This window comes from Oncorhynchus mykiss, chromosome 3, assembly GCF_013265735.2.
Source record: "Oncorhynchus mykiss isolate Arlee chromosome 3, USDA_OmykA_1.1, whole genome shotgun sequence".
In the NCBI taxonomy this organism is placed as follows: Eukaryota; Metazoa; Chordata; class Actinopteri; order Salmoniformes; family Salmonidae; genus Oncorhynchus; species Oncorhynchus mykiss.
This window is the reverse complement of record NC_048567.1, coordinates 6,129,877-6,154,391: the sequence shown is the minus strand read 5'-3', so window position 1 is coordinate 6,154,391 and position 24,515 is coordinate 6,129,877. Positions and strand designations below refer to the sequence as shown.

The 24,515-nt window shown below is 47.4% G+C and overlaps 1 protein-coding gene across 3 annotated transcripts in view; it reads right to left on the bottom strand.

The window, feature by feature from the left end:
• LOC110535756 (syntaxin-17) overlaps positions 1-24,515 on the bottom strand; it is a 28,690-nt gene that overhangs the window by 3,549 nt on the left and 626 nt on the right. For 2 of the 3 annotated variants that reach the window (XR_005040277.1, XM_036966922.1), the window contains exons 2-7: positions 24,252-24,447; positions 24,066-24,131; positions 6,071-6,263; positions 5,749-5,867; positions 5,547-5,597; positions 194-280 (exon numbers count right to left, since the gene is read on the bottom strand). Coding sequence is in view for 2 of the 3 variants with exons in the window: in XM_036966922.1 (XP_036822817.1) it covers positions 194-280; positions 5,547-5,597; positions 5,749-5,867; positions 6,071-6,263; positions 24,066-24,131; positions 24,252-24,386 (651 nt within the window). In the remaining variant the exon portion in view is untranslated. The remainder of the gene's footprint in view (positions 1-193; positions 281-5,546; positions 5,598-5,748; positions 5,868-6,070; positions 6,264-24,065; positions 24,132-24,251; positions 24,448-24,515) is intronic. The other variant, XM_036966926.1, reaches the window with a different exon arrangement.

The following is a 24,515-nucleotide window of genomic DNA, read 5'->3' as shown; positions in this document are numbered from 1 at the left end:
CTCCCTCCATCACTGTACCTCTTAACCCCTCTCTCCATCTATTCTCTCTATTTCTTTAATTGCAGCTTTCCTCCGTATTCTGCTGGATCAATAGGGACAAACGTTGTAGAATGGCTGGGAGGCAAAGTGCCATCGATCTCCCAAACACCACACACACACACACACACACACACGTGTACACGCTCACACGCACCTTCCCGAGGCTCCTGGTCCCCTCCTCCACGTTGGCTGCTGCTGTGATGACGTTCTCCTCTATGCTGTCAATCTTCTCCTGCTGGGACTGACACACACACAGGGTTTATACACTGGAGACACACACCGCTGACTTGGTCCCTCTCGACACAGCAATACAGATGTGTGTGTCTGTCTGTGGGGGGGGGTGATGCGGGTATAAAGTAGAAAAGGTAGGGTCTGGGGGAGATTATATTGGGGCGGGGGGGGGGGGGGGGGGTCTGGGGCGATTATATTGGGGTAGGAAGGGATCTTGAGGGGGTTATATTGGAGCAGGAGGGGTCTGGGTGGGTTATTGTGAGGAGCTCATGAAATATTCAGTGTGACAGCTGTCCCTCTCCCTGTGTGCTGGACACCATCCATCCTTCTCTCCTTCCTTATTGTAGTTGTTGTTGTTATATGTACATTCTATATGCATTTTATGGACATGGTACCTTTTTACATGAGCTACTTATTACATATGGATAGACAATATTCAGACAACAGGTATACATTTTCTGTAGCAGTTTCAGTCATAAATATGATCAATCGTGAGCTTTTTTAAGTCTCTCGTCTCCCTAACTCCCTCCTCTCCCTTGCTGCCTCCTAACTCCCTCCTCTCCCTTACTGCCCCCTAACTCCCTCCTCTCCCTTACTGCCCCCTGACTCCCTCCTCTCCCTTACTGCCTCCTAACTCCCTCCTCTCCCTTACTGCCCCCTAACTCCCTCCTCTCCCTTACTGCCCCCTAACTCCCTCCTCTCCCTTACTGCCTCCTAACTCCCTCCTCTCCCTTACTGCCTCCTAACTCCCTCCTCTCCCTTGCTGCCCCCTAACTCCCTCCTCTCCCTTGCTGCCCCCTAACTCCCTCCTCTCCCTTACTGCCTCCTAACTCCCTCCTCTCCCTTACTGCCTCCTAACTCCCTCCTCTCCCTTGCTGCCCCCTAACTCCCTCCTCTCCCTTACTGCCTCCTAACTCCCTCCTCTCCCTTGCTGCCCCCTAACTCCCTCCTCTCCCTTACTGCCTCCTAACTCCCTCCTCTCCCTTGCTGCCCCCTAACTCCCTCCTCTCCCTTACTGCCTCCTAACTCCCTCCTCTCCCTTACTGCCTCCTAACTCCCTCCTCTCCCTTACTGCCCCCTAACTCCCTCCTCTCCCTTACTGCCCCCTAACTCCCTCTCCCTTACTGCCTCCTAACTCCCTTCTCTCCCTTACTGCCCCCTAACTCCCTCCTCTCCCTTGCTGCCTCCTAACTCCCTCCTCTCCCTTACTGCCCCCTAACTCCCTCCTCTCCCTTACTGCCCCCTAACTCCCTCCTCTCCCTTACTGCCCCCTAACTCCCTCCTCTCCCTTACTGCCTCCTAACTCCCTCCTCTCCCTTACTGCCTCCTAACTCCCTCCTCTCCCTTACTGCCCCCTAACTCCCTCCTCTCCCTTACTGCCTCCTAACTCCCTCCTCTCCGTTACAGTCCCCTCTCTCCCTTACTGCCCCCTAACTTCCTCTCTGTTACTGCCCCCTAACTCCCTCCCTCTCCCTTACTGCCCCCTAACTCTCTCCTCTCCGTTACAGTCCCCTCCCTCCTCTCCGTTACAGTCCCCTCCCTCCTCTCCGTTACAGTCCCCTCCCTCCTCTCCGTTACAGTCCCCTCCCTCCTCTCCGTTACAGTCCCCTCCTTCCTCTCCGTTACAGTCCCCTCCTTCCTCTCCGTTACAGTCCCCTCCTTCCTCTCCGTTACAGTCCCCTCCCTCCTCTCCGTTACAGTCCCCTCCTTCCTCTCCGTTACAGTCCCCTCCCTCCTCTCCGTTACAGTCCCCTCCTTCCTCTCCGTTACAGTCCCCTCCTTCCTCTCCGTTACAGTCCCCTCCCTCCTCTCCGTTACAGTCCCCTCCCTCCTCTCCGTTACAGTCCCCTCCCTCCTCTCCGTTACAGTCCCCTCCCTCCTCTCCGTTACAGACGCCTCCTTCCTCTCCGTTACAGACGCCTCCCTCCTCTCCGTTACAGTCCCCTCCCTCCTCTCCGTTACAGTCCCCTCCCTCCTCTCCGTTACAGTCCCCTCCTTCCTCTCCGTTACAGTCCCCTCCTTCCTCTCCGTTACAGACGCCTCCTTCCTCTCCGTTACAGACGCCTCCCTCCTCTCCGTTACAGTCCCCTCCCTCCTCTCCGTTACAGTCCCCTCCCTCCTCTCCGTTACAGTCCCCTCCTTCCTCTCCGTTACAGTCCCCTCCTTCCTCTCCGGTACAGTCCCCTCCTTCCTCTCTGTTACAGTCCCCTCCTTCCTCTCCGTTACAGTCCCCTCCTTCCTCTCCGTTACAGTCCCCTCCCTCCTCTCCGTTACAGTCCCCTCCCTCCTCTCCGTTACAGTCCCCTCCTTCCTCTCCGTTACAGACGCCTCCCTCCTCTCCGTTACAGTCCCCTCCCTATTCTCCGTTACAGTCCCCTCCCTCCTCTCCGTTACAGTCCCCTCCCTCCTCTCCGTTACAGTCCCCTCCCTCCTCTCCGTTACAGTCCCCTCCCTCCTCTCCGTTACAGTCCCCTCCCTCCTCTCCGTTTGGTCTTCAGTGAGGGCTTTTTCCGGCCGTGCTAACAAAACATTTTCTCCAGGCATGCCGGAGTCGGTAGCTGAAGTCTACGCCCCTTCATCTGTGATTGGTCAACAGTAGGGATTATTCAATTAAATGTTTGATGTCATTCAAGGAGACCGCACCAAACATCTCGGATGTAAAATTGTTCGACTAAGATCTGCTTGGTACTTCAAACAAAGGTCTAAGGGATTATGCGAGCACACTCATTCTGAACCGAAGCATGCTGACATCTTTACTCCTCTCCTCAGTCCTCACATCTCTCCCCCACTCTCATGTTCACTTCGGTTCCCATTTCTTCACCCTCCCTCCCTTTAAATCCCAGATGTATGTATGGTTGTTGGTGGATGTGGAGCTTCTAGGCTCCAGCCAGTGTAACAGGGGGAGATGAGTGCTTCAGTCAGACACTAGCAGGCTGCGTCTGAACATCTCAACTTGCCTGTCTCTGTCCCCCTCCCTCCCTCCCTCTCTCTCTCAAATCACCAGGCAGGTACAAACACCGACACACAGCAGTGTTTACCCTGTGGTTGAGAGGCTGAGTATTGGTCCCTGAACGACACCAGTCACCCCAGAGAGACCACAGCACTAAAACATCTTTATGCTCTCTCCTTCAAAACAATCTCCTCTCGCTCGCTCTCCCTCCCTAAATCTCTCTCTCTACACCTCTTTCTGCCCTCCTCTCTCACCATGTTTAAGCCCTCCCTTCCTCCCACTCACCCTCCTATTGCTCTTTCATTCCCAGGGGATAGAGTGATAATCGGAGTCGTCTGTTTTCCTCCTGGCCCACCATACGCCCTGTTGCCTGGGTTCTCTCCCACGGCACTCTCCTCTCTTCTCACCATGGACACACAGCCCCCTTCTCTCCCCTATGGCCCATTTTCTACCATCCCCCCTCCCCCAGCAGTACACCTGCCTGCAGCCCCACTCCAGTAACCTGTGGTGTGCTGTGACCTGCTCTCTAAGGAGCCCCAGCATGAATCCAACCAGACAGACAGACGCTAGGCTAGCTGTCGCTCACTACACTGTCTGTCAGTGCCCTCACTGCCCTGTGTGCTAACAGCATGGTTAGCGTAGCCGCAGCAGGCTATCTGTGTTATGTAGCCCTGTCCCTGTCATTCATCCTGTCTCATTAGACACCAGAAAGGCATTGTCTGCTGACCTTGTCAGCTCTCAATCACACACACAGAACATACAGTGCATTCGGGAAGTATTCAGACCCCTTCTCTTTTTCAACATTTTGTTATATTACAACTTTATTCTTAAACGGATTAACTTTAAAAAATTGTCCTCATCTATCTACACACAATAACCCATAATGACTAAATGAAAAAGGTTTTTTTTTTTTTTTTTGCTAATTTCACAAGTATTCAGACCCTTTGCTATGAGCCTCGAAATGGAGCTCAGGTATATCCTGTTTCCATTGATCATCCTTGAGATGTTTCTACAACTTGATTGGAGTCCACCTGTGGCAAATTCAATTGATTGGACATGATTTGAAAAGGCACACACCTGTCTATTTAAGGTCCCAGAGTTGACATGTCAGATCAAAATCCAAGCCATGAGGTTGAAGAAATTGTCCGTACAGCCCCGAGACAGGATTCTGTCGAGGCACAGATCTGGGGATGGGTACCGAAACATGTCTGCCGCATTGAAGATCCCAGTGGCCTCCATCATTCTTAAATGGAAGAAGTTTGAAACCATCAAGACTCTGGCCGATCGGCCAGCCAGCCAAACTGAGCAATCAGGGGAGAAGGGCCTTGGTCAGGAAGGTGACCAAGAACCTGATGGTCACTCTGACAGAGCTCCAGAGTTCCTCTGTGGAGATGGGAGAACCTTCCAGAAGGATAACCATCTCTGCAGCACTCCACCAATCAGGCCTTTATGGTAGAGTGGCCAAACGGAAGCCACTCCGCAGGAAAAGGCACATTACAGCCCACCTGGAGTTTGCCACAAGCATTACGCTACACTCGCAATAACATCTGCTAACCATGTGTATGTGACCAATAAAATTGGATTTGATTTGAAAAGGCACCTAAAGGACTCTCAGACCATGAGAAACAAGATTCTCTGGTCTGCTGAACCAAGATTGAACTCTTTGGCCTGAATGCCAAGCGTCACACCTGGAGGAAACCTGGCACCATCACTATGGTGAAGCATGGTGGCGACAGCATCATGCTGTGGGGATGTTTTTCAGTTGCACTGGGAGACTAGTCAGGATTGAGGGAACGATAAACGGAGCAAAGTACAGAGAGATCCTTGATGAAAACCACACAGCCAAGACAACACAGGAGTAGCTTCGGGACAAGTCTCTGAATGTCCTTGAGTGGCCCAGCCAGAGTCCGGACTTGTACCCGATCGAACATCTCTGGAGAGACCTGAAAATAGCTGTGCAGCAACGCTCCCCATCTAACCTGACAGAGCTTGAGAGGATCTTTAGAGAAGAATGGAAGAAACTCCCCAAATAAATGTGTGTCAAGCTTGAAGCGTCATACCCTAGAAGACTTGAGGTTGTAATCGCTGCCAAAGGTGCTTCAACAAAGTACTGAGTAAAAGGTCTGAATACTTAAGGAAATGTGATATTTCAGTTTTATTTGCAAAAATGTCTACAAAACAGTTTTTGCTTTGTCATTATGGGGTATTGTGTGTAGTTTGATGAGGAAAACAATTTAATCAATTTTAGAATTAGGCTCTAACGTAACAAAATGTGGAAAAAGTAAAGGGGAATACTTTCCGAATGCACTGTACATAGCATACTCACATGGACCAGCAGAGAGAACTCTGTCACCAAACCGCTAAGCTCCTTCAGGTCCTGACAAAACAAACTCATATTAACACAGCAACAATAACACAAACAAAAACCTACTACATGACATATTAAAGACATTAATAAATATTATGATCTCTTAATCTATTATTAAGACAATTTGTGAATACAGTACAAGGGGCCCAAATATTCCCACCTCCTCCAGAGTGTCCCAGGACTCAGCAGCACTCTCATTGAGGGGGATCACTGGGAGGAGGAGCTGCGTTTGATTAACAGGAGGGGGCTCCCTGCCCACATCATCACCATGGGAACCACCTAATGGACAAGGTCAGTGAGAACCAGAGTGACCAACTTTAGATCTGGACATGTTACTGCTTCTGAAATTCTCAAATTCATAATGAGCATTTAGATGATTTATTAGTTGGTTTATTTATATATCAATAAAGGAAGAGGTAACATGGCTGACATAGAATGGAATAAACTGATGTATTGAATAGAGGGGAAGGGGGCGGTGCTACCTGAGGATGAGTGGTCTGGGAGGCGTGGTGCCTGTGGCAGAGGGGCGGGGTTAGAATGCAGGAGTAGGAAGTCTTGCACGGCAGCAGATGCTCGGTCTCTGATTGGCTGAACCAGCCTCTCCAGGGCTGGGCCGTCCTCCGGGCGGATATGTCCACACAGCTTCTCCATCTCTCTAACATTAGCCCTCAACTGCTACAGAGAGGGAGAGAGAGTGAGAGAGAGGTTCAACTTCCCAACAGATAGATTTAAAAAAGAGGCACGAGAGAGAGAGAAGTACACCCTCATACAGACAGACAGGTTCCAGTGTCTCTGCTGGGAGGAGGAGTGAGAAGGGGGAAGTAGGAGGGTGTCAGATGGCCTCCCCTGGTTGTACCCATCAGCCCCAGGGCAGACCAGGGCAGGGGTCAGGAGGTCATGACCAATAGATGCTCCCACGCTAATTAGACATGATGAATAAACATACACATACAGCTGCAGACTGAATTAGCATTGAGCTTCTATGGCCACGGGGAGACACAACTGTCAGAATGCTAAAGACCTGTTAGCATATGCTTCACAGACAACACACACACAGAGACACACACACAAAGAACACAACACAAAGATCAACAATAAGAACATTAACAGGTGAATGAGCTCTCTGCGCTGCTGGAGAAGGTTGGTTAAAACCTCTTAAATGTAATCTACGTAATCCCCTAAAGTAATTATTTACCATGAGAGGGCCATAAACAATAACTAGTAATGCTGCAATCTCTACGGTTCAAATTTCCCCTTTCTGGTAAAACAGTTAGACTGGTGAGGTGTAGTCACTTTTCAAGACACAAGATCAAGTACAAAAGCACAAACATGATACAAATATGTTACAGTGGGGCAAAAAAGTATTTAGTCAGCCACCAATTGTGCAAGTTCTCCCACTTAAAAAGATGAGAGAGGCCTGTAATTTTCATCATAGGTACACTTCAACTATGACAGACAAAATGAGAAAAAAAATCCAGAAAATCACATTGTAGGATTTTGAATGATTTTTTTTGCAAATTATGGTGGAAAATAAGTATTTGGTCACCTACAAACAGGCAAGATTTCTGTCTCTCACAGACCTGTAACTTCTTTAAGAGGCTCCTCTGTCCTCCACTCATTACCTGTATTAATGGCACCTGTTTGAACTTGTTATCAGTATAAAAGACACCTGTCCACAACCTCAAACAGTCACACTCCAAACTCCACTATGGCCAAGAGCAAAGAGCTGTCAAAGGACACCAGAAACAAAATTGTAGACCTGCACCAGGCTGGGAAGACTGAATCTTCAATAGGTAAGCAGCTTGGTTTGAAGAAATCAACTGTGGGAGCAATTATTAGGAAATGGAAGATATACAAGACCACTGATAATCTCCCTCGATCTGGGGCTCCACGCAAGATCTCACCCCGTGGGGTCAAAATGATCACAAGAACGGTGAGCAAAAATCCCAGAACCACACGGGGGGACCTAGTGAATGACCTGCAGAGAGCTGGGACCAAAGTAACAAAGACTACCATCAGTAACACACTACGCCGCCAGGGACTCAAATCCTACAGTGCCAGACGTGTCCCCCTGCTTAAGCCAGTACATGTCCAGGCCCATCTGAAATTTGCTAGAGAGCATTTGGATGATCCAGAAGAAGATTGGGAGAATGTCATATGGTCAGATGAAACCAAAATATAACTTTTTGGTAAAATCTCAACTCGTCGTGTTTGAAGGACAAAGAATGCTGAGTTGCATCCAAAGAACACCATACCTACTGTGAAGCATGGGGGTGGAAACATCATGCTTTGGGGCTGTTTTTCTGCAAAGGGACCAGGACGACTGATCCGTGTCAAGGAAATATTGAATGGGGCCATGTATTGTGAGATTTTGAGTGAAAACCTCCTTCCATCAGCAAGGGCATTGAAGATGAAATGTGGCTGGGTCTTTCAGCATGACAATGATCTCAAACACACCGCCCGGGCAACGAAGGAGTGGCTTCGTAAGAAGCATTTCAAGGTCCTGGAGTGGCCTAGCCAGTCTCCAGATCTCAATCCCATAGAAAATATTTGGAGGGAGTTGAAAGTCCGTGTTGCCCAGCAACAGCCCTAAAACATCACTGCTCTAGAGGAGATCTGCATGGAGGAATGGGCCAAAATACCAGCAACAGTGTGTGAAAACCTTGTGAATACTTACAGAAAACATTTGACCTCTGTCATTGCCAACAAAGGGTATATAACAAATTATTGAGATAAACTTTTGTTATTGACCAAATACTTATTTTCCACCATAATTTGCAAATAAATTCATAAAAAATCCTACAATCTGATTTTCAGGATTTTTTTTTCTCATTTTGTCTGTCATAGTTGAAGTGTACCTATGATGAACATTACAGGCCTCTCTCATCTTTTTTGTTTCAAATATTTTTTATTAAACACACACAAGAATGGTGTATACAATTGTTATCTAAACATAAAAGAGCATACAGGAACAACAAGACCCAGAGATCTGGGTGCAAAACAAATAATACAAGTCACGACATACAAAACAAGGACACATAGAAAGAAAGAGGGAAGATGTCCCCCCCCCAACTGCTCGGGTGGCGGGGCCAGCACATGCTGCCCAAAGGTAGATTCAAATATTACAATTGAGAGTGCGTTAATAAGTACAAATTCACAGCGCCGACTCGTCCACGTAGGAGAGGAAAGGCTGCCAGATTTGATCAAATGTTGATAATTTATTGTACAGAATATATCTAATTCTTTCTAAGTGTACAGTGTTTGCCAATTCACTGAGCCATAATTTGGTAGAGGGCGCTTCCCTCCTTTTCCAAAACAACAAGATTCGTTTTTTTGCCGAAATGAGACAGTACGAGATTAGTTGTTTTTGGGGGTTGGTTAATCCGTTTAGGGACTCAGATACTCCCAGGATTATCAGAAGCGGGTCTGGATCTATTGACGTCTCCAAGACTTCAGAGAGGATCCCAAAAATTCCACTCCAATAACCATGCAAGCTAGAGCATAGGGCAAAGCAGTGGAGTAGTGTACCCTGCGGAGCCTGACATTTATCACATGTAGGGGATGTATCAGGAAATATCCTATGCAGTTTGGTTTTGGAATAGTGTAATCTGTGTAATACCTTGAATTGTATGAGACGATGTCTGGAATTAATGGAGCATGTGTGGATATACTCCAAGCTCTCTTCCCAGTCTGCCACCGAGATGTCAGTCCCTAGTTCTTCCTCCCATTTTGCCTTGATGGCATCTGTAGAAGGTGTGCTAACAGATTGAAAAGCATCATATAGACGCGATATCAGTTTATCTGAGGTGGGGCATATTTTTATGCATCCGTCAAACATGGAAGGTTTAGCATTCCCAAATGTTGGGAGGTGTTTTCTAACATAGTCTCTAATTTGTAGGTATCTAAAATTACTTCTGGGAAGGTTATAAGTTTCCCTCAGCAACTCAAAGGAAGCAAAGGTCCCTTCTATGTATAAATCCCCTATGGTACTTATCCCCAACTCTCCCCATCGCTCAAAGGTGTTATCAAGGTTAGAAGGGGCAAAGGAGGGATTCCTGGCGACAGAGAGCATGAATGACATTGGTCTAAGCTCAAAGTGGACTTTAATTTGCATCCAGATTCGGACTGTGCTATGTATAATAGGATTGTTACAATAAAGTGACATCTCCAGATTGACAGGCGACAAAATCACAGCGCCAATAGAGAAGGGGTGACACTCCTCACGCTCCATAGTAAGCCAGCTGGATGCCGGAAGTGCGTCATCCAGCAAAAACGTAACAACGCGGAGGTTAGCGGCACAGTAATAAAATATAACATTTGGGAGAGACAATCCTCCTTCCATCTTGGATTTACAGAGGTGTTTTTTACCTATCCTGTGTGTTTTATAATCCCAGATGAAAGGATTGATAATTGAGTCCAGTTGTTTATGAAAGGATTTAGGTATGAATACTGGGATGTTCTGATATAGGTAGAGCAGTTGTGGGAGGAAGACCATTTTAATGGCATTAATTCTTCCGAGCAGAGAAATTGGGAGAGTTCTCCAAAATAGTATGTTTGCCTTGAGTTTTGTATCAGAGAGGGGAAATTCTCTTTAAATAGTGAGGAGTATCGTTTGGTAACTACAATTCCTAGGTAGGTAAATTTTTCTGAAGATAACTTAAATGGGAGATGTTCTAGCCAGGAGGTGTTTTGCGACCGTATGGGCATTAATTCACTCTTTTTCCAATTTATTCTGTATCCCGAGAAGGTACCAAACAAATTGATCACATCAAGAATAGCTGGGATACTAGCCTGGGGTTCTGTTACATAGAGGAGGATGTCATCTGCATATAGGGAAATCTTATTTAGAGTATCTTTAGTATTATAGCCGTGTATTGCTGCATGAGATCTAATCATCTGAGCGAGCGGTTCGATAATTAGGGCGAAGAGCATAGGCGACAGCGCACAACCCTGCCTTGTCCCCCTGTTAAGGTTAAATCGGGGCGACAATGATTGGTTAGTGAGTATTCTGGCACAGGGGTTCCTATATAAAAGCTGGATCCAATTTATAAACCCATCTCCAATATTACATTTCTGTAGGACCTTGAATAGATAGGGCCACTCAACTTGGTCAAAGGCCTTTTTGGCGTCAAGAGATATGACGACAAGGTCCACGTTGGGTAACCTCTGAGAATACATAATATTGAAGAGGCGCCTGAGATTGGAGAATGAGTTTCTGTTAGGGATAAACCCGGTCTGGTCCGAATGGACCAATTTGCCCAATAAAGTGCTAAGCCTGTTAGCCAGAGTTTTTGCTAAAATATTTTGGTCTGTATTAAGGAGAGATATTGGTCTATATGACCCTACCTCTTCTGGATCTTTACCCTTCTTATGTATAACTGTAATGAACGCTTCGTCCAAAGTAGAAGGGAGAGCTCCATCCTCATTGGCCTGAACCAACATTTTGTGCAGGTAGGGAGAGAGCATGTGTTACGGTGAGTGAATGAGGACCCAAAAGCGAACTAACTTAAACAGAGCTTCTTTAATAACCAAACATAGGTAGGCTCAGATAGACCGGCAGATTCCGACAGGACAGGACAAGGTTACAGCAAACATGACGACAGTCTGGTTCAGGCATGAATGACACAAACAAACAAGAATCCGACAAGGACAGGAGCAGAAACAGAGAGAGATATAGGGACCTAATCAGAGGGAAAAAGGGAACAGGTGGGAAACGGGGTGAATGGGTAGTTAGAGGAGACAAGGAACAGCTGGGAGAAAGCGGGGGAGAAAAGGTAACCTAACAACGACCAGCAGAGGGAGACAGGGTGAAGGGAAAGGACAGAGACAAGACAACATGACAGTACCCCCCCACTCACCGAGCGCCTCCTGGCGCACTCGAGGAGGAAACCTGGCGGCAACGGAGGAAATCATCAATCAGCGCACGGTCCAGCACGTCCCGAGAGGGAACCCAACTCCTCTCCTCAGGACCGTACCCCTCCCAGTCAACTAGGTACTGATGACCACGGCCCCGAGGACGCATGTCCAAGATTTTACGGACCCTGTAGATAGGTGCGCCCTCGACAAGGATGGGGGGGGGGGGGGGGAAGACGAGCGGGGGCGCGAAGAACGGGCTTAACACAGGAGACATGGAAGACCGGGTGGACGCGACGAAGATATCGCGGAAGAAGAAGTCGCACTGCGACAGGATTAATGACCTGAGAGATACGGAATGGACCAATGAACCGCGGGGTCAACTTGCGAGAAGCCGTCTTAAGGGGAAGGTTCTGAGTGGAGAGCCAAACTCTCTGACCGCGACAATATCTAGGGCTCTTAGTTCTACGCTTATTAGCAGCTCTCACAGTCTGCGCCCTATAACGGCAAAGTGCAGACCTGACCCTCTTCCAGGTGCGCTCGCAACGTTGGACAAAAGCCTGAGCGGAGGGGACGCTGGACTCGGCGAACTGAGATGAGAACAACGGAGGCTGGTACCCGAGGCTACTCTGAAAAGGAGATAGCCCGGTCGCAGACGAAGGAAGCGAGTTGTGGGCGTATTCTGCCCAGGGGAGCTGTTCTGACCAAGACGCAGGGTTGCGAAAAGAAAGACTGCGTAAGATGCGACCAATAGTCTGATTGGCCCGTTCTGCTTGACCGTTAGACTGGGGGTGAAAGCCGGAAGAGAGACTGACGGAAGCCCCAATCAAACGGCAAAACTCCCTCCAAAATTGAGACGTGAATTGCGGACCTCTGTCCGAAACGACGTCTGACGGAAGGCCATGAATTCTGAAAACATTCTCGATGATGATTTGTGCCGTCTCTTTAGCAGAAGGAAGCTTAGCAAGGGGAATGAAATGAGCCGCCTTAGAGAACCTATCGACAACCGTAAGAATAACAGTCTTCCCCGCTGACGAAGGCAGTCCGGTGACAAAATCTAAGGCGATGTGAGACCACGGTCGAGAGGGAATAGGAAGCGGCCTGAGACGGCCGGCAGGAGGAGAGTTACCGGACTTAGTCTGCGCGCAGACCGAACAAGCAGCCACGAAACGACGCGTGTCATGCTCCCGGGTGGGCCACCAGAAACGCTGGCGAATGGAAGCAAGCGTACCCCGAACGCCAGGGTGGCCGGCTAACTTGGCAGAGTGAGCCCACTGAAGAACGGCCAGACGAGTAGGAACGGGAACGAAAAGAAGGTTCCTAGGACAAGCGCGCGGCGACGGAGTTTGAGTGAGTGCTTGCTTTACCTGCCTCTCAATTCCCCAGACAGTCAACCCGACAACACGCCCCTCAGGGAGAATCCCCTCGGGGTCAGTGGAGGCTACTGAAGAACTGAAGAGACGAGACAAAGCATCAGGCTTGGTGTTCTTAGAGCCCGGACGATAAGAAATCACGAACTCGAAACGAGCGAAAAACAGCGCCCAACGCGCCTGACGCGCATTAAGTCGTTTGGCAGAACGGATGTACTCAAGGTTCCTATGGTCAGTCCAAACGACAAAAGGAACGGTCGCCCCCTCCAACCACTGTCGCCATTCGCCTAGGGCTAACCGGATGGCGAGCAGTTCGCGGTTACCCACATCATAGTTACGTTCCGACGGCGACAGGCGATGAGAAAAATACGCGCATGGGTGGACCTTGTCGTCAGAGAGGGAGCGCTGAGAAAGGATGGCTCCCACTCCCACCTCTGACGCGTCAACCTCGACAACGAACTGTCTAGAGACGTCAGGTGTAACAAGGATAGGAGCGGATGTAAAACGATTCTTGAGGAGATCAAAAGCTCCCTGGGCGGAAACGGACCACTTAAAGCACGTCTTGACAGAAGTAAGGGCTGTGAGAGGAGCTGCCACCTGACCGAAATTACGGATGAAACGACGATAGAAGTTCGCGAAGCCGAGAAAGCGCTGCAGCTCGACGCGTGACTTAGGGACGGGCCAATCAATGACAGCTTGGACCTTAGCGGGATCCATCTTAATGCCTTCAGCGGAAATAACAGAACCGAGAAATGTGACGGAGGAGGCATGAAAAGTGCACTTCTCAGCCTTCACAAAAAGACAATTCTCTAAAAGGCGCTGGAGGACACGTCGAACGTGCTGAACATGAATCTGGAGTGACGGTGAAAAAATCAGGATATCGTCAAGGTAAACGAAAACAAAGATGTTCAGCATGTCTCTCAGGACATCATTGACTAATGCCTGAAAGACAGCTGGAGCGTTAGCGAGGCCGAAAGGAAGAACCCGGTATTCAAAGTGCCCTAACGGAGTGTTAAACGCCGTCTTCCACTCGTCCCCCTCCCTGATGCGCACGAGATGGTAAGCGTTACGAAGGTCCAACTTAGTGAAAAACCTGGCTCCCTGCAGGATCTCGAAGGCTGAAGACATAAGAGGAAGCGGATAACGATTCTTCACTGTTATGTCATTCAGCCCTCGATAATCTATGCAGGGGCGCAGAGACCCGTCCTTCTTCTTGACAAAAAAAAACCCCGCTCCGGCGGGAGAGGAGGAGGGGACTATGGTACCGGCGTCAAGAGCTACAGACAAATAATCTTCGAGAGCCTTACGTTCGGGAGCCGACAGAGAGTATAGTCTACCCCGGGGGGGGGTGGTTCCCGGAAGGAGATCAATACTACAATCATACGACCGGTGTGGAGGAAGAGAGGTGGCCCTGGACCGACTGAACACCGTGCGCAGATCGTGATATTCCTCCGGCACCCCTGTCAAATCACCAGGCTCCTCCTGTGAAGAAGAGACAGAGGAAACAGGAGGGATAGCAGACATTAAACATTTCACATGACAAGAGACGTTCCAGGAGAGGATAGAATTACTAGACCAATTAATGGAAGGATTATGACAAACTAGCCAGGGATGGCCCAAAACAACAGGTGTAAAAGGTGAACGAAAAATTAAAAAAGAAATGGTTTCACTATGATTACCAGAAACAGTGAGGGTTAAAGGTAGCGTCTCACGCTGAATCCTGGGGAGAGGACTACCATCCAGGGCGAACAAGGCCGTGGGCTCCTTTAACTGTCTGAGAGGAATGTCATGTTCCCGAGCCCAGGTCTCGTCCATAAAACAGCCCTCCGCCCCAGAGTCTATTAAGGCACTGCAGGAAGCTGACGAACCGGTCCAGCGTAGATGGACCGACAAGGTAGTGCAGGATCTTGAAGGAGAGACAGGAGTAGTAGCGCTCACCAGTAGCCCTCCGCTTACTGACGAGCTCTGGCCTTTTACTGGACATGAAGTGACAAAATGACCAGCGGAACCGCAATAGAGACAGAGGCGGTTGGTGATTCTCCGTTCCCTCTCCTCAGTCGAGATGCGGATACCTCCCAGCTGCATGGGCTCAGCACCCGAGCCGGCAGAGGAAGATGGTAGTGATGCGGAGAGGGAGGCGACGGAGAGCGCGAGCTCCTTTCCACGAGCTCGGTGACGAAGATCAACCCGTCGCTCAATGCGAATAGCGAGTTCAATCAAGGAATCCACGCTGGAAGGAACCTCCCGGGAGAGAATCTCATCCTTTACCTCTGCGCGGAAACCCTCCAGAAGACGAGCGAGCAAGGCCGGCTCGTTCCAGCCACTGGAGACAGCAAGAGTGCGAAACTCAATAGAGTAGTCTGTTATGGATCGATTGCCTTGACATAGGGAAGACAGGGCCCTGGAAGCCTCCTCCCCAAAAACAGATCGATCAAAAACCCGTATCATCTCCTCCTTAAAGTCTTGATACTGGTTAGTACACTCAGCCCTTGCCTCCCAGATTGCCGTGCCCCACTCACGAGCCCGTCCAATAAGGAGAGATATGACGTAGGCGACACGAGCAGTGCTCCTGGAGTAAGTGTTGGGCTGGAGAGAAAACACAATATCACACTGGGTGAGGAACGAGCGGCATTCAGTGGGCTCCCCAGAGTAACACGGCGGGTTATTGATTCTGGGCTCCGGAGATTCGAAAGCCCTGGAAGTGGCCGGTGGATCGAGGCGGAGATGGTGAACCTGTTCTGTGAGGTTGGAGACTTGGGTGGCCAGGGTCTCAACGGCATGTCGAGCAGCAGACAATTCCTGCTTGTGTCTGCCTAGCATCGCTCCCTGGATCTCGACGGCTGAGTGGAGAGGATCCGAAGTCGCTGGGTCCATTCTTGGTCGGATTCTTCTGTTACGGTGAGTGAATGAGGACCCAAAAGCGAACTAACTTAAACAGAGCTTCTTTAATAACCAAACATAGGTAGGCTCAGATAGACCGGCAGATTCCGACAGGACAGGACAAGGTTACAGCAAACATGACGACAGTCTGGTTCAGGCATGAATGACACAAACAAACAAGAATCCGACAAGGACAGGAGCAGAAACAGAGAGAGATATAGGGACCTAATCAGAGGGAAAAAGGGAACAGGTGGGAAACGGGGTGAATGGGTAGTTAGAGGAGACAAGGAACAGCTGGGAGAAAGCGGGGGAGAAAAGGTAACCTAACAACGACCAGCAGAGGGAGACAGGGTGAAGGGAAAGGACAGAGACAAGACAACATGACAGCATGTTGCTGAATGTTTTATAGAATTCACCAGGGTATCCATCTGGGCCCGGGGTCTTGCCACTCTTTAGAGATTTAATTGTTTCTCGAATTTCATCAAGAGATATTTCCTTATTCAGGAAGTTAGAATCTTCCTGGTTCAGGGCAGGAAGATTACAGTCCTCCAAAAATGTTTGCATAATTAAGGGGTTAGGATCCGCTTTAGATGTGTATATAGAGTCTCATAAAACTGCCGGAATCTGTCATTGATGTCTTTGGGGGAAGAGAGTAATTCCCCAGATGCAGATTTAACTTTGTGAATCATTCGGTCACTCACATTTTGTCTGGCGAGTAATTTGTGTGGTTTGTCACCAAACTCAAAATATTTGTGCTTGGCATAGAGAAACGATTTAGCAATTTTAGCTGAGAGAATCTGATTATATTCAAATTTTAAAGAGGTCATTTTTGTATGTTTCTCCATAGATGGGTGGCTAGCATTCTCCCTATCCAGTAAGTGAATTTGTCCCTCCAGTTCTTCCAGTTTTCCTCTGTTTTGCCTACTCCTGGCAGCCTGAAAGGAGATGATACAGCCTCTCAGATAAGCCTTCAGTGTTTCCCACAATAATGCTGGGGAAGTCTCTGTGTTGTCGTTGGTATCAAAGAAAAATGTAATCTGGTCTTTAAGATATTCACAGAATGTTGGTTCTGTGAGGAGCTGAGGATTCAACCTCCAGACCCTCTCGTTTAGTACAATGTCACCCAATCTCAGGGAGAAGGTGAGTGGACTGTGGTCCGAGATTATAATATCATGATACCTCACATTACAGGTATAGGGGAGTAGTCTAGCATCCAACAAAAAGTAGTCAATATTACTTTGAGTAAAAGTAATATTCCCTACCCGTAGGGTTAGCGATCCTCCATATATCAAATAAGTTAAACATTTTTATGTAGGTATTCAAGAATTCGCTTGAATAGGAGGTAGGGGTTTGCCGGGTAGAGGATCTATCCAAATATTGGTCTAGCACACAGTTAAGGTCCCCTCCAATGACCAGGTTAGTATGGGAGATATCTGGAATCAGGGCAAGGACTCTTTTGAAAAAAAGAGGGGTTATCAATGTTTGGCCCATAGATATTTAGTAGAGTTACTGAGGTAGAGTGGATTTCTCCTATTACGATCACATACCGACCCTCTTTATCCGCAATAGTGGTTTTATGTAGAAAGGGAATTCCTTTCCGTACCAGAATCGCTGTGCCTCTCGTTTTGGCAGAGAAGTTAAAGTGATACACTTGCCCCACCCACCTACACTTAAGTCTACCTTTGAGAGTTATTCTTCAGATGGGTTTCTTGCAAAAATATAATATCAGACGAGAGTGCTCTCAAGTGGGCTAGGACCTTGCCTCTCTTAATTGGTTCGTTTAAACCCTTGACATTCCAGGAAGTGAATGTAAGCCCCGCCCTCCTCTCGTTTGTAGTTCCTATGGTGGCTGCATACCATGTAACTTGATAAAAAGGTAAGAAAGCGCACCCAAACCATCACGATCAGCATATGTAGCACCTACACCCGAGCAGTATCCAACCCACCCCTCCCCCCCTGCAAGCACCTTTACTTCCCACCCTGTTCCCCTAATTTCCCCAACACTTACCCCCCCATCAACCCACATTTAACAGGCACGCACAAACAGGAGAAAAAAAAAAGGAAAAATAAAAATAATAAACACATTGTCTGGCCGATGCCAAAAAAGCACGGCGCGACCTCGAACAAGAGGTAAAACAAAAATAAAATCCCAACTATACGTTCACCTCTCACTATCCTAGAACTTCTACTAACATATGAACTGAGGAGGCTCCCGCGAGTTAAGTGTTCAGTTAGCATCTAATAAACCTAAACAGAATAAGTTGAAATTTAAACATATTGCGCATTTAAGCGTCATCCTGGGTCAATCCCAGAGTTAAGCAAGATATAGCCTCAAGATTATATTGCTAAGCACTGCCGGTCAAAACATAAACCATCCGCAACCGACATAGTCAGCCGTACCTTTACATACTGTGGGTCAGGAGATCGGAACAAGGATTTGTTAAATTAAACGTTCCCCCCATTAAAAAAAAAAATGTTATAAAAAAATGTAATAAAAATTACAAAATTTTAAATAATATATATATATATATATATATATATATATATATATATATATATATATATATATATATATATACACACACACATATATATACACATATACATACATACATACATATACACACATACACACATATATATATACACATACACACATATACACATACATACATACATACATACACACACACATACCTACCCACACAAAAAAATCATATATAAAAATATATATTTAAAGAATATTTAAAGAATACTTCCATATGCACATATACACATACAAACATTCATACCCCAGAATAACAATCTACACTGATTTAAAATATACACATACACAATAATAAAATGCTAAGAGAAAATAGTAATAAAGTACAAATAGTAATTATATGTACGCACACCTACACTCTCTCATCTTTTTAAGTGGGAGAACTTGCACAATTGGTGGCTGACTAAATACTTTTTTGCCCCACTGTATATGATGGATATCCTATAACTAAACTGTATAAATAAGGCTTGAAATGACTTATTTGTTCTAAATATAGGATAATCAATTTATAAAACGACTAACTATAAGATTTCTGTATAATACATATTTGTAAATTTATTGTTAGAGAAAATGAGCATATTTTCTAAAGGTCTCTTGGTCAAAACGTCTCTCCCCATCACTGTGAATATTTCCTGAACTCGTTAGGCCTTTCATCTCATATAGTGTCCGTCTATCACAAACAGAAGGTGGGTTTTGTTTAAAATCTATTCATTATTTTAGACTACTGGCTATAAATCGATCTGAATGTGGTACAGTGATGAAACCACTCCCCCTCGCTACATTACGGTGTATGGATTCCAGTCATATGCTGCTTCATACAGGCGTAGGAGACTCACTAACTTTTATAGATGCACAATCGAAAGCATCCTGTCGGACTTTATCACCGCCTGGTACGGCAACTGCTCCACCCACAACTGTAAGGCTCTCCAGAGGTTAGTGAGGTCTGCACAACGCATCACCAAGGGCAAACTACCTGCCCTCCAGGACACCTACACCACCCGATGTCACAGGAAGGCCATAAAGATCATCAAGGACAACAACCACCCGAGCCACTGCCTCTTCACCCCGCTATCATCCAGAAGGCGAGGTCAGTACAGGTGCATCAAAGCAGGGACCGAGAGACTGAAAAACAGATTCTATCTCAAGGCCATCAGACTGTTAAACAGCCACCACCAACATTGAGTGGCTGCTGCCAACATACTGACTCAATTCCAGCCACTTTAATAATGTAAAAATTGCTGTAAAAAATGTATCACTAGCCACTTTAAACAATGCCACTTCATATAATGTTTACATACCCTACATTACTCATCTCATATGAATATACTATACTTGATACCATCTACTGCATCTTGGCTATGCCGTTCTGTACCATCACTCATTCATATATTTTTATGTACATATTATTTTATTCCTTTACACTGTGTGTATAAGGTAGTTGTTGTGGAATTGTTAGGTTAGATTACTCGTTGGTTATTACTGCATTGTCAGAACTAGAAGCACAAGCATTTCGCTACCCTCGCATTAACATCTGCTAATCATGTGTATGTGACAAATAACATGTGATTTGATTTGACTACTTTGTCTGTAAAAATCAGGGCTACTGCTCAATGCAAGCCAACTCGATCGATTTATAAGCAAAAATTTCAGTCAGAACCACGCAGGTCCCCTAAACAGGGGACTTCACATCGAACAGGATTTATTAAAAATCGGTTTAAAAAAAATGGCAAAAGGCGTTTACAGAACTACGGGCTACTGATTGAAAGGTGTGTAGGAGTGTGTAACTGGTCCATATTTGTGTGTTTTCAGGCTGTTGTGTCTGGGGGGAAGTGGATATGGAGGGGAGGGGGTGGGGCCCTGAGACTGCTGTATGTTAGTCAGTCACTCAGTCAGCGGTGTGTGTGTGACTCTGTCAGCCAGTCAGTCAGTGGGGGACAGACAGGCATGTGAAGCAGCAGAACTCCATCTCTGCAGCCAAACACACAGTAAACACCAGGGAGAAAGTGAAACCAGGCACACGTTGCTAAATAGGCCCTGCCACGCCCTGCCACACCCACACACACACACACACACACACACACACACACACACACACACACACACACACACACACACACACACACACACACACACACACACACACACACACACACACACACACACACACACACACACACACACACACACACACACACACACAGGGCGTTACGAAACCGATTCACTAGCCTGCTAATATTTTTGCACTCACTAAGTCTAGAGGGTCTTAGGCCTAGTTAACTGGTCTGTAACCTGAGAAATCAGCGTTTTTTTTTTTTACCTTTATTTAACTAGGCCAGTCAGTTAAGAACAAATTCTTATTTACAATGACGGCCTAGGAACAGTGGGTTAACTGCCTGTTCAGGGGCAGAACGACAGACCGAACGACGACCTTGTCAGCTCGGGGGTTTGAACTTGCAACCTTCCGGTTACTAGTCCAACGCTCTAACCACTAGGCTACCCTGCCGCGTCTAGGTGTGAATGTATGTACCCAGGAGACCTTACCGTAGGTCCAGGGCCAGCTCCGTCTTCACCTCTTGGTCGGCCGGTCCAAGTGGATTATTATTTGTTCAGATGGTGACTAAACATAAATATGTTCAAGAAGGAAAAATAGCAAAGGCACGCCCAAACTAAAAGACCCCAAATCAAACCAGTAGGCTCTCCGAGCTGGTACTCTGACTGACGATCACCCTAATTGACAACACCCTGGGGGAATGGAGTGTGGAAGTGATCTGTAGTGTGCTGTCTAAACTACCTAACCTATTCCCTCAAAGGGATGAGCAGCAGAGAGGGGTCTATAATAATATTCACAGTTAGGAGAAAGGGATGAATAGATGAGTGATGGATGAAAATAGAGGCATGCAGACAGAAATACAGAAAGCAGAGGAGCCCACTTCCTGCTAATCAAATCAAATCATCAAATCAAATGTTATTTGTCACATACACATGGTTAGCAGATGTTAATGCGAGTGTAGCGAAATGCTTGTGCTTCTAGTTCCGACAATGCAGTAATAACAAGTAATCTAACTAACAATTCCAAAACTACTGTCTTGTACACAGTGTAAGGGGATAAAGAATATGTACATAAGGATATATGAATGAGTGATGGTACAGAGCAGCATAGGAAAGATACAGTAGATGGTATCGAGTACAGTATATACATATGAGATGAGTATGTAAACAAAGTGGCATAGTTAAAGTGGCTAGTGATACATGTATTACATAAGGACACAGTCGATGATATAGAGTACAGTATATACGTATGCATATGAGATGAATAATGTAGGGTAAGTAACATTATATAAGGTAGCATTGTTTAAAGTGGCTAGTGATATATTTACATCATTTCCCATCAATTCCCATTATTAAAGTGGCTGGAGTTGAGTCAGTGTCAGTGTGTTGGCAGCAGCCACTCAATGTTAGTGGTGGCTGTTTAACAGTCTGATGGCCTTGAGATAGAAGCTGTTTTTCAGTCTCTCGGTCCCAGCTTTGATGCACCTGTACTGACCTCGCCTTCTGGATGATAGCGGGGTGAACAGGCAGTGGCTCAGGTGGTTGATGCGCTGATGCGCCTTCTTCACAATGCTGTCTGTGTGAGTGGACCAATTCAGTTTGTCTGTGATGTGTATGCCGAGGAACTTAAAACTTGCTACCCTCTCCACTACTGTTCCATCGATGTGGATAGGGGGGTGTTCCCTCTGCTGTTTCCTGAAGTCCACAATCATCTCCTTAGTTTTGTTGACATTGAGTGTGAGGTTATTTTCCTGACACCACATTCCGAGGGCCCTCACCTCCTCCCTGTAGGCCGTCTCGTCGTTGTTGGTAATCAAGCCTACCACTGTTGTGTCGTCCGCAAACTTGATGATTGAGTTGGAGGCGTGCGTGGCCACGCAGTCGTGGGTGAACAGGGAGTACAGGAGAGGGCTCAGAACGCACCCTTGTGGGGCCACAGTGTTGAGGATCAGCGGGGAGGAGATGTTGTTGCCTACCCTCACCACCTGGGGGCGGCCCGTCAGGAAGTCCAGTACCCAGTTGCACAGGGCGGGGTCGAGACCCAGGGTCTCGAGCTTGATGACGAGCTTGGAGGGTACTATGGTGTTGAATGCCGAGCTGTAGTCGATGAACAGCATTCTCACATAGGTATTCCTCTTGTCCAGATGGGTTAGGGCAGTTTGCAGTGTGGTTGAGATTGCATCGTCTGTGGACCTATTTGGGCGGTAAGCAAATTGGAGTGGGTCTAGGGTGTCAGGTAGGGTGGAGGTGATATGGTCCTTGACTAGTCTCTCAAAGCACTTCATGATGACGGAAGTGAGTGCTACGGGGCGGTAGTCGTTTAGCTCAGTTACCTTAGCTTTCTTGGGAACAGGAACAATGGTGGCCCTCTTGAAGCATGTGGGAACAGCAGACTGGTATAGGGATTGATTGAATATGTCCGTAAACACACCGGCCAGCTGGTCTGCGCATGCTCTGAGGGCGCGGCTGGGGATGCCGTCTGGGCCTGCAGCCTTGCGAGGGTTAACACATTTAAATGTCTTACTCACCTCGGCTGCAGTGAAGGAGAGACCGCATGTTTTCGTTGCAGGCCGTGTCAGTGGCACTGTATTGTCCTCAAAGCGGGCAAAAAAGTTATTTAGTCTGCCTGGGAGCAGGACATCCTGGTCCGTGACTGGGCTGGATTTCTTCCTGTAGTCCGTGATTGACTGTAGACCCTGCCACATGCCTCTTGTGTCTGAGCCGTTGAATTGAGATTCTACTTTGTCTCTGTACTGACGCTTAGCTTGTTTGATAGCCTTGCGGAGGGAATAGCTGCACTGTTTGTATTCGGTCATGTTACCAGACACCTTGCCCTGATTAAAAGCAGTGGTTCGCGCTTTCAGTTTCACGCGAATGCTGCCATCAATCCACGGTTTCTGGTTAGGGAATGTTTTAATCGTTGCTATGGGAACGACATCTTCAACGCACGTTCTAATGAACTCGCACACCGAATCAGCGTATTCGTCAATGTTGTTGTCTGACGCAATACGAAACATGTCCCAGTCCACGTGATGGAAGCAGTCTTGGAGTGTGGAGTCAGCTTGGTCGGACCAGCGTTGGACAGACCTCAGCGTGGGAGCCTCTTGTTTTAGTTTCTGTCTGTAGGCAGGGATCAACAAAATGGAGTCGTGGTCAGCTTTTCCGAAAGGGGGTCGGGGCAGGGCCTTATATGCGTCGCGGAAGTTAGAGTAACAATGATCCAAGGTCTTTCCACCCCTGGTTGCGCAATCGATATGCTGATAAAATTTAGGGAGACTTCACTTCCTGCCTAGAGAGTGAGGGGTGACTCGGTCTTTCTCTGCTTCCCTCTGCCTTTCTTTCTCTCTCTCTACTTATCTTAGGCTCTATCTGTGCTGCATGTCCTTGTGTATCATCACCCATCTTCAGCTTCCTTACACACACCCAGCCCAGCAGACAGAAACACACACACACCACACAGGAAAGCACTCTGCCCCTCCCAAGGGGTTTGAGGGGAATGGTGTGTTTTGAGTGTGTGTGTGTGTGTGTGTGTGTGTGTGTGTGTGTGTGTGTGTGAAGGAGGTGGTAGTGAATCCTTCATTTCCAGAGACATGGTGGTGCCATTGTGAAAACACACTGTGCAGCACTTTACTTACACACACACACACACACACACACTCTTTTAAAACACACACTCAATTTTACATACACACTCCTGATCTCCTGCAGGCACACAGCACACAGTCACAACATACTGTATATGCTCAGCACAAGGCCAGTGTGCGTGTGTCTATGTTTTACCTGCACAGTGCGGCTGGCATTGATGTGCTCCTGGTGAAGGCGATCCCATTGTCCACTATGCTGGAACTGAAAGACAATAACAAGCTCAGTTGCTGCTTCTCTGTGTGTGGTTCTTCTGTAACTTCCAATGGTCGGAGATGTGAGTTTGCGTGTGTATATATGTGTGTGAGTATATGTGTGTGTTACCTTCAGTATATTGCTGTGGTGTCTCTGTAGTCTTTCTAGGTCTGTCGGCAGGGCTACTTTAGTGAACTTGTTGATTGGCCCTTCAAGACGCCTCAGCGTCAGCTTGCCCCCTTCCTCTGACATCCTCCCTGACATCTGACCCCGGGTGTGTTCTCACACCTGCAACCATACACACGTGCTCCTCTTACTCAGCTACCTGGAAGACAGGAGGGAGGAGGTATACATCAAACATCAGTGTGCCACAAACAACCACGTGACCTGTTT